Source organism: Nestor notabilis, unplaced genomic scaffold (assembly GCF_000696875.1).
Source record: "Nestor notabilis isolate BGI_N333 unplaced genomic scaffold, ASM69687v1 scaffold4549, whole genome shotgun sequence".
Taxonomy (NCBI): Eukaryota; Metazoa; Chordata; class Aves; order Psittaciformes; family Psittacidae; genus Nestor; species Nestor notabilis.
The window spans coordinates 511-11750 of record NW_009943995.1 but is presented as its reverse complement, the minus strand read 5'-3'; the positions used below and the strand labels follow the sequence as shown (position 1 = coordinate 11750).

The 11240-nt window shown below is 39.9% G+C and overlaps 1 protein-coding gene across 1 annotated transcript; it reads right to left on the bottom strand.

The window, feature by feature from the left end:
- Positions 1-1461: 1461 nt before the first annotated feature.
- On the bottom strand, positions 1462-10342 carry TMEM130 (transmembrane protein 130; the record flags this gene model as incomplete). The annotated part of the gene is made up of 7 exons (XM_010022214.1): positions 1462-1775; positions 2512-2624; positions 3668-3870; positions 6197-6281; positions 6928-7097; positions 8015-8183; positions 10052-10342. Coding segments are annotated over 7 exons (1208 nt in total), but the record flags the coding sequence as incomplete, so codon positions are not given.
- Positions 10343-11240: the final 898 nt, after the last annotated feature.

The window sequence follows — 11240 nt, the reverse complement described above, 5'->3', positions numbered from 1 at the left end:
TCAGGAATCTGTTATTTCCAGTGCCCAAGGACCATGTAGCTGTTTACAGAACACACTGACATCCCTGAACAAGTCATACCTTTGGCAATGGCTCAGATGTCTGGGATCTCAGGAATAAGCAATAAAACTGAAGCTCTCAAGAACAATAGCTTCTTTGCTAAGGAGAGGCATATTCTTAAGTGATTGAATATGACTGGAGATAGGGGTTTGAGACCTTGAGATCAGAGCACTGACAATACAAAAGACACCACTCCTAATCAACAAGCTTACTTATAGACTCTTTCTAGAAAATAAAAAAAAAGCCAAAAGTTCTGCCTTCAAAAAGTACTTTTTTGACAAAACCTTTGTTTTGCTGGATCATTTGTTATCTTAGATGATCCTATTCCATTCTGAATTTACCAAGTTAATTAACAAAGCCATTCTGATGTTGTGTAATTTCTTCACAGAGGAACTGAAGCACTGGGGTTCTCTGAGGAAACATAGAAGTTGAATGTGTGAGATGAGCACCCCAAAAACCTCATGGTAAAACCCTTCACATTCAGCAATTACTTCCCAATCGGTGCATTGGAGAAATTATGACGTACTTGAAAAACCCCAGGCCCACAAATACCCACAGGCTTTAAATTAGAGGTGGGGAAGGTGTGTCATGTTTAAAGAAATAAATGGCCACAAAGGCATTTTTGTTTAAAAGCCTCCAGGGCACTCCAAAATGCCTCATAACAGGGGGAAAAGCCTGGCTGAGCAGGAAACTAATAGTAGGAGATACATGGAGTATATACAGCCTTGATATTGAGTATAAATGTGAATTGAATACGTTTTGCTGAGCAGCTTTGAGCTACTGGTTGCTGCATTTTTTTTGGGAAAGGAGCTTTGGTGACTACCTGGGTAATAATACATGAAAGAAGAATGAACAGCCTTGGTGAGAAAAAAAAAAGCTGCTTATACAGAATAGAGTGGTACATCACTTCACAAAGTGTGGAGATGTGTAGTCTTCTACAGCATGTGCTGTCATCCCACCGAAATACTGCTAGCACCTTCATGAGCAGGTCACCAGTCCCATGGCCCCACAGAAAGCCCATTAAACTTAAAAAAAGAGGTCTTTTAAGACAAGAGGGAAAAAGATAACAGGTAGCCTGGTTTGTTGGAAGTGCGTAGGCCATTCTCAACCTGGACAAGTCAGTTCCTTAGAACAAAAACATGTAACAGCATTTTGGATGACTTCCATTTCAGTAATATTGTTGTAATGTAGGAAAGAGAGGTAAGTTTGCCTTAAGCATTTTCTTCTTTGAAACAGACAGCAGAAGGAACAGAGAAATTACAAGAGGTAGTGATTTAGCAAACCTGCACATAAAACAATCTTTCGTAAGAATAAAATGCTGCATTTACAGCTGTAAAAGTGCACACCCGTATAATTTAAAAATACAAAGCTATTTTACTGTGTTTCAGGGCTTGCTCTTTAGTTCAAGTGCTGGGCTTAAAGTGGTTAACCTCATTGCATTGGCAAAACCAAGCCACTCATGCAGCACTGGGCTTTTAACTCATTGTAAGTGAGGAAGTTAAACTTGGTAGTTAGTGTAACCAAAGTGCAGTTGTGTTCTTCACACTGTGTACGTTTTGACTGGCTTGTAAAAAGAATGTAGGAGTTCATGGCTCTCCCTGGCAACTTCTTGTGATGACCGAGGTAAACATGATCTGCAACATATTTGGCCACAGCCTGATTCCGAATGAGAAGACAAGCTTTTATCAGACAGTGGAGAAAAGTCGAAGTCAGCTACCTGGAAAAGGAACATCAAAGAGATCATTTTTAATTCAGGCCCCACTGGCTTGAGTGAGTCTAGCAAGAATACTTTGGGCCAGAAACAGCACTTGGTCGTCAATCAGTTCCAGTCACAACTTCAGACAGACTTCTGATTTATACCTGCTGCACATGTCTCATAGGAAGTCTCTCTAGAGGTATATTATTCACAGCATGGTACGATATGAAGTGTTTTAGGTACTTTCCAATGGGCCATGAAAGCTACTTTTGATTTAGGAGCTCATGCTTATTACAAATACAGTAATGCAGCATGTAAAAGCTACAACAGAGATGGAAGGGAGATGGAGAAATAGAGGTCACATGCTAGGGTCAGATGACAATTTAATGACACTTCAGGTAACATACCTACCCTTTTTTACTCTCTTATATTCTCTCTCACTATCCCCCTGCTTGCTTTCATGTAACCACTCTAAGGTAGATCCTCTGGAAGGGATACCTCAATGCAAGCACTTGCTCGGATATATTAACGAACTGGCACATGATAGCCTGGCAACTTGAATTATAGTTCTCCACAAGCCAGAAAGCCTGCCTGTTGCTTCAAGTGTTTGCCTACGCTGTTCAGATTTTTCCATGGAATAGATCAGACACACCAGGGAAATGCTCCCTCCCACTCTGTTAGTCTGAGAATTAAAGAAGGGATATGGCTGAAAGGTCTTTAATTACTATCCCAGCTCAAAGTAAGAGTAACACAATACCTCTACGAGATCTTTCTGTTGTGTGTTACTTCGGAAGGTTGTGTACAGCACCAGCCCTAGCACCACTGAAACCAGAACAATGCAGAGCAGGACAAAGAAAGCTCGGTGGATCCCTAGGAAAGAGCAGAAGAGCACATTCCCAAAGTGACACAATACACTGAGAAGAGGCACCAGTGAGAAGGAAATTGTGTTTTAGGAGAAGTTTTCATATTTTTAGCCCAAATTACATCTGTGTAACAAGGAATAAATTTTTCAGCCCAGATTACTTCAGGTGATCACTTTCTGAGATCTCAGAAGTGGGAATGCAGAATTGTAGATTGGTTTTTCCCATCCCTTTTTACCCTCTTTTCCCTTGAGCAGCCTAAAAATCTCCACCCTTTTACATATATTTGTCCTAACTTTCCAGAGTATTTGTACCTCTGGTGGTACCTGATGAGGAAGGAACATCATCTTCACAGCAGCTAGCAGCCTCCAGCAAAGAGGACTTGCATACTTAGCCCTGAATGCTCATCAATGCCTTCTGGACTTGGCTGCCCTGTCTGTATACAAGTGCTGGCCCATGCTGAGATGGCATATCCATTCTGCACCACAGCCTGGTTTTCCTCTGGTTCTCTTCACTTGGCCACACAACCCCTTTCTCAGATGATTCAGGGACCCAAGGGGAGCATGTGTGAGCATGCATGGGGAAGCCAGCAGGCATTTCTGGCTGGAGGGACAGAAACTTGCACTGAACTGGAGGCCTAGAAAAATCAACCTTTAAAAAATCCATAACTAAAATGAACAAAAAGAAGAATTAAGACTGCTTAACTGAGTGTTACAAACGTATATGTGTTCTAGTTACCCTCTCTAACTACAAAAGACAGACTATTTAAATTAAAAAATATGTAATTTAAGTAAATCAGCCTTCCCAGGAAACTCATTAGCTTCAAGATACTCTTGAGGCTAATGGTACAGCAGGATGCAAGAAGCTCAGAGCAATTACAGTAGGCACATTATAGGCTCTCCTTTCTCTTTCCTATGCTTTCAAGGATCTATACCAGTTTCCAGAAACTTCATCTGCAGGCTGGTTAATCCATAACTGTCGTTGACATGTTTGAGACTGTTGGTTCTCTGACAGGTGGGAATCTCTGAGCTGCTCTGATTAGATGCCCCTCACCTGTTGGCCACACTTTGATTTCATGGTATGTCTGCAGCATCGTCACGCCGTTCTCCACTCTGACGCTGAGGCAGTACTGTCCGGCATCACTGAAGGTATGGCTGAGATTGTAGCAGGAGCCATTAATCACCACTAGATGGCATTTTTCCCCTTCCAGTGGGATGCACTCGGCCTTTATAAGCCAGCATAACGCCAGTGGTGGGCTGAAATGGGACAAGAGCAAAAAGGAAAAAATAAATTAAGTGAAAACTCTGCAAAAATTTCAGCTAAAAGCTGATGAACCACTTGGTTAAAATAGTATAATAATTGTGAAAATAATGAAGTTAATCTAAGTACAGATAGAGAAGTTTGTATTAATGCACAATGTTTCAGTTTATAACATTTGTCAATTGAAAAAGTTCTTTGTAATGCTTCCATAAAAGCAAGCCTTTCAGATGAGAGATAGATACCTGCGTGGGTCATAGACAGGCCTTTTGTGGAGAAAATCCCATAGTCCTTCTCCGATAAAGATAAAAGGAATCTTTTTTTCCTGCACTTCCAAGGGAGTATAGGTTGTTTTTCCTTTGTTCTTCTCACACAGAAGAAATCACTGTTTGTGCTACTGAAGCATACCCAAGACTTTTCTGATTATAAAATCCCCACAACCAAAACCGGAAAGAATGTAAGATGAGTGCTGCACAATGGACTAATAGATGCAAATATATTACAAGGATCACAGTACTCCCTTACAATAACAAATAGGTTCTTATTTGCTACCAAGTAATCTAGGTGCAATCCACTTCATGGTCATGCATCTTCTCACAATGTCTAGTTGATGCCTTTTATTTACATTTTCAGACCCTTGTTCCAACTGATTCTGCTTGGTCTCACATTACGCTCTGTGGACTTTGATTCTGACAAAGGTAGAGCGTTTCTTTACCCCATCTTATTAGTATTTTGTTCCTTATCTCTTTAGGACATTATCTGCTAAAGCAAGCAGTGTGTTTGTCTGTTTAGCTCGTTTTCTAGCTTTGTTTTTGATAACCCACCTTGCAAACCTTTATCATTGCTTCTCTATCATAAGCTCCTATTGCATCAGCCCTAGTCCTGTGGCCAGGAGTTTAAGTCTCTCAAACACTGTCCATCTTAAAGCCAAGTCTACTTTTAAGGATCTCACGTTCTCCTGTAGTGGTTTTTGGCTGTTCTATTTACTGGTATGCCATCTTCAGTTTCCACTCCTGCTAATGTGCCATTCACTTTTGAATGCAAATTGTGCTGCTTTGTCTATTGGGGCTATTTATGCCTTTAGCAAATGACTCCATGTTGTGTGCTACTTGCTCCATCCTACCTCTCGTCTAATAGCCCTGCTCTATTTGGGTTTTTTTGTTGTTTTTTTTTTTGTTTTTTAAATCCAGCATTAGCCTAAACAGCTCCCAGTAGGAGAACTGGGAGTAAGTGTCACTCATCTGCTTCTTCTGGAGTATAACTAACTTCTGTGGTCACAGAGCTTTTATGGCGAAGGAGTTTTCCTGAGTGTTTCAATGGTATATAAATTGCTTCTGCCATGTAAAAATCCTCTGATATGTTCTAAATGCTACAGCTTGAGAGAGCTTGTGCTAGGATTGAGGTGCTCATGGCTCTCCTATAATCCTCCCTGCATGGAGCCTCTCTGTCTTATTTCATCTTGTGGCAATCTCAACTTTGCCAAAATTATTCCCCAGACCCATTATGCCCGTGTGCCAATCAAGGATCACTGCTGTGCAGCAGGGCTCTGAATACAGTTTATTTAATGGTGGGGTGTCCTGGGTTCAGCTGTGGCAGTCATTTTTCTCCTTCTTAGTAGCTGGTGCAGTGCTGTGGTTTTGACTTTCAGCCTGGGAACAACGCTGATAACACCAATGTTTTTAGTTGTTGCTCAGTAATGTTTACTGTGACCAAGGACTTTCTCAGTCTCATGCTCTGCCAGGGAGGAGGTGAAGCTGGGAGGAAGCAGAGACAGGACACCTGACCCAAACTGGCCAAAGGGGTATTCCATACCACAGCACTTCAGGCCCAGTATATAAACTGGGAGGAGTCACCCGGAAGGCCCAGATCGCTGCTCAGGTCGGGCTGGGTATCGGTCGGCAGGTGGTGGGCAATTGTGTTCTCTCCCCTTGCTATTTCCCTCATCATTATTGTTACTGGGGTGGCAGTAGTGGTTTTGTGTTGTGCCTTGGTTGCTGGACTGTTCTTGTCTCAACCTGTGGGAGTTGCATTCTTTTGATTCTCCTCCCTGTCCCTCTGGGAGTGGAGGGACATTTGCTTTATGTAGGAGGATCTACTTTTCTGTAAAGATGCAGGCTTTTTCAGGCTCTGAAAGAGTTCATGGTATTTCAAGTCAGGAAAATCCAATATTCAACAGCATTTTGTTCAAAGGAAATGTCTTCCTTTTTGTTTTAAGAAACAGTTCTCTGGAGTGCAACTATTTTAAGGGAACAGTGTGGAAAAACAAATAGACAAAAAGGGACTTGAATAGACAAAATAGAGAAAGAAGTTGGTTTTGCTACTTACGTGCCATTGATATGTAGAGATAAATTCAGGTCTTCCATTACGTGAGTCTCTCTAGAGCCCACTATATTAACACTTTGAACAGCATCTGAGGAAGAAAAGAAACCAAACCATGTCACATTCAACATGTAAACTTGAAATTCCCTGGTTTTCCAGTGGAGGTTTATTTTCACAAACTTTGCAGGTTTTAGCTCTATCATCCACACAAATAATACTTGCCTCACACCCAAAAAAGAAACCTAGTGCTAGAGTTGTTCTAAATTTTCTGAGTAATTTGTGAATTCTTCTAAACATATAATCAACTACTTTATTAACCCTTTACATTTTTAGTTATGTGCTTGTTTACTCCTGAACCTGATCAAATCAACAAGACTTTCCTAATGCTTATTTAGCTAATAATAGTTAAATAGCTGGCATAAATTAAACAAGCAAATCCACCATAAGTTACAGTAAGCATTTTATCGATGTTTTAAATGTATGTGAGACTGTTACAAAAGACAGTGAAACTTCTGGTAAATGAAAAAGAAACATAAGATTTTATATATTTTCTCCCATTTTTTTCTATACTAGAACAGCACAAAGTCCATTTTGCAATGGAAGCACTTAATTGTATAACATTGACAAGTTGTTGGATGTGAAACAATGCTGAAGTTGTATTATCACATTAAAGCTAGATTGTATCTGTAGCTATATAGCAAGTGCACTTCTGATTAAGCAAAATGTTTCAGAATTACCTAACAGCTCCAGAGCAGTAGTGAAGTCACCAGTTTTCTGGACGGTTTCTCTTTCATGTATGATGCTTCCAATTTGCTCCCATTCAGCTATGACTTTAAGATGCACTGTGCGATTCCCCATGGTAGAGTGGTTATAGTAGACAAATGGTTGCTTGGTGATCTGATAAACTCTATATGCAACATTAAAAGACTTAGAAACAAAATCACCTTTTACCAACTGATTGCATATGTCTGATTTAAAAGGGACAAGCTCTAACACATGTTCTTTAAAGAAACTGCAACAGTCTGCTATGATTCTAGTTCTACATTATGTCCATATCAATAAGGATTTATGTCAGTGGCACCACCACCAGAACTACTACCAGTATAAGACCTAGAGTTTATCTATGCATTTTTTATCAAAGAAACTAAAGATAATGGTAAAAGAATTCACAAAATGGAACAGGAATAGTCAGTACATTACGACAACTACTTTTACAGCAGGTGGACTATAAGCTAATTGAAGCACTAAGGTGGGAGGGGGAGGAAAAAAGAAGAAAGAAAAAAAGTAGTATTCAAAGACTGTATCTTATATTTCTCTTTGCATAAACTTATTTGTATTGGACATATATTTGTCCTCAGAGAACTAAAATAACTCAATGTGCTTTATCCTCCCTGCTACCAAGTGGCTTTACCTATGGTTTTACTACTATTGCATTTTCCTTAAGTGCACAAATTATTCACATATTCAACAACAACCTGCTAATGAAGATCTGCAGACAAAACGATGTTTTAATATGACTATTTACAGTAAGTTACTCTTTCCAATTCATTCAGGTCAGTTCAGCTCATTTCACACACAGTAATATACCTAAGCATATATTTGAGAAAGAAATTTAGGTCTCTAAAACATCACCATTTTGTGAGTGTGCAGAGACTTCTGTGCCAAAGTTCTCATACTTTATCTGGTTGACATGCTAAGAATGTACCAGCTGACAAAGACGTCTGCTTAGTCCTATGATTTAATTGGGATTTTTTTTCCTAGATGGGCATCTGTATCACAGCCATCTTGAATACTCCTTAAAGTAAACAAAGTCACCACACCTACCCATCTCCAAAATCCCAGTTGTAGACAAATGATGCTGACTTGAAGTAATGACTTGGGTCATGAAGACAGAAGGAAACCCGGGTCACGGCACCCGTGGAAGAACTAGAACCATGTGTGATAAATCCACTGTGTTCTATCTTGGCAATGGTAAGATTCCCTGTGATAAATTCTGCAGAATGAAAAGATGGAAGAATGACAACATATATCACTTTCATAGCATGCTCTGTGTAAGTATCAAAATATCACTTAAAATGTACTGCATAAGTCTTTCTAGGCCCTAGTCCAAGTGGTTAAGTGTATTTTGTATGTATTACTCAGTGTCGTTACATGTGTTAGTGAGGCAGAGAGATTAAATTATTTGCTTAGGGTAACACAATGGGCCATGATAAAGCTCCTAGTAGAACCAAGAGAAATAATCCTGAACTGACTGAAGTTAATGTAAATTTTTTACTATGGATTTAAAAAGAACTGTGATTAATATCAAGTATCTAGATCAAGGGATTCAGAATCAAACCAACAGACCCACCCTTCATGTTTGGGGTGCCAGGTTTTGTTTGTTTCTTTTGTAGGATTTTTATGTTGCTGTTTTTTGTGGAAGTAGCTAAAACTAAAAAACAGAAAGGAAAATTTTACTACTATGAATAACAGATGTGCTATATATTGTGAACAGAGAAAGGCAGAAATTTTGATGTCTGTGGTAGATCCTATGCTATGTTTGTTTACAAGGACTGGAAAAGGCTGATCTAAAAAAACTTTAACTTATGAATAAAGAGGTCTTACCATGATACACTTATCAGCTCATTGTAAAATTAATGGGCTATTAATTATCAATAAGAAACTCTTAGCCTGGTAACAATTCATTAAATCTGGTTAATAGTTCTCTTGATGATGCGCTAACAAGAATCACAACTAATGCTTCAGAATGGGGCCAGTAATTCAGAACTAACTTGACTTGTAATTTTATGAGTTATTGGCAACTACCTTTGGGCCCCTTCGAAGCCCTCTACTAGGTGCTCTTGCTTGGGAAGGCAGAAAGGTGCAGTGGGATCTTACCTTTACAGCTATGGAAAGCTTTTATCCCTTCTGCTTGTGGCATGAGAATATGACAATGCAAAGCAAGAAAGGAATCAGTAGATAGTCAATATGGCAGCAGTTCTTAACAGAGAAAAGATCTCATGTATACTTTTATAAAGACTTACTCAGTAAGCTTGGGGTTTCTCAAATTAAAATCTCAATAGCTAAAATGTCGGCTATGCCCTATGGTTATCTCTTTTGTCTTCCTCCATGTCCTTATCATTGGCTGGAAGCTGAGTCTATTCTAGAGTAGGTAAGTTGAGCACTGGGACAAGGGGTTAGAGGAATGTGGTTACTAGTCTCTGAAAGAAGGGACTGTGGGAAGCTATCAAGTGATATTTCATGTCAATCCTGTATCAGAGATTAGGTTAACCATATCACATCATTGATCAGTTTGTCAAAAAATACATATTTATAGTTATAAATATTGCCAGTAAGCTGATTAATTATTTGAAATGCAGCCATGACTTTGAATCCAATTTCAGCACACTCAGAGCTTGAAAAGAAAATGTAATGGCTCTGTTCTACTGATGGCCTAAGTTTTTGCTGTGTCATGCAATGAGGAAAATCAGTAGATTGTCATTGCTGCTGGTCATCCTAACTTTAGAAATGCTGGGGAGCAGAACAGGAAGCATTGTTTCAGGAGTCTGGACATCACCGAACAACACTGATGTGTTGCAGCTACTGAAGCATCTGGTTTCTAGTTCTTTTTCTCTGAGTGAAAGAGGCAGGAAAACATGGGCAGGATCACTCTTGCTTCCTGGATGTAGGTAGACTACAGCACAGCCCAGTTAGCACAATGCCATCCAAAACCACCTTCCATCAAAGGAGTATACAAATCAAAGTCTGTTGGCAGAAACCATATTTATGCCTGGTTTTCATATTTCTGATGCTAGCAAAGGAAGCAAGCATCCTGATGAATACTGAATTCCTGAAGACATAGAAGTTGTAAAGACGTTTTACCTGTGATCTGAAGCACTGTGACATTTCTAGCAACTGGCCGACATAACCAGCAGTTTCTGTGAGTAACCCAGACAGACACAGGAAAAGTCCCAGGAAATTCACCAGTCACATTAATTACAGAGTTTAACTGCTGCTCAGATTTCTCTATCAGTATCAGGGGAGCATAAATCCAGTTGAAGTGATACAAGTTTGATGCGACACTGTCATTCTTCATACTTAGACTGGCGTGAACAGTGGCTTGAGCTCCTGTTGTGATGGGACCATTGTTGGTTATCTCCAGACCATACTTCTCTATGAAAATCAGAAGAAAAAAAAAAACAAACCCAAACCTAGTTGTATTACATTTTTAAATTGATTTATTTACCCATTTTAACTAGTCAGCTGTAGTTATGTGACTCGCAGTGACACTCATCCCAGCAAAGACTTTACTACTTCTTTTTTACCATTTGAAAACCTGGAAAAGAAACTGTTGCATGTATGTATGACTTCAAACAAGTAGCGTTAAACAACATGTTAGACTGGGTCCTAGAAATTTTAATAGTAGAAAGGAGCTTCAGCCTAAAACATCACCAAAACTTTGATGAGGTTTTACAGGCAGAACTGGGTAACATGGAGCAAGTTCCCTTGCTGTACCAGTGCTCTGCATGGCTATCCTCTCACCGGGGAGCAATGGTGCAGAGCTGGGCAGAGCAGCAGAGCTGAGGGTTTCTTGTGCTGGTGACTTTCCTTCTCGCTTTTAGCAGCCACCAGATTGTTAACAGGGACCTAAGTCTTTGAGCTTTGGAGATTGCATTCCTCACTCATCCATGACATGTAACATGGAGAGAACACTGGGGCCTGCTACTCCTGTGCTGGCTTTCCTACATCCATCAGCTTGGGCTGGGGTGGAAGGAGAGCATCTACTTAGTGTCCACATTTTATTTCACAGATCACAGGTGCTGAGCAAATCTCGTTGCAAAATGTCTGTGAGAAGTAACTGTAACATTACTGTCTGGGCAAGAATTCCTCCCATTTCACAACAGAGGGAATGGTCCTCAGTTCAGATTTTTGAGATAATAGAGAAATGCCCGTGATTTGATGGTCTGGCACAGACAGGTTTCACGTCTCTGGAAGATTCAGGCTACCCTCCTCTCTGTTTCAGCAGAACTTGGGAAAAAAATAGCCAGCTAACTCCTGTTTATCTAGCATT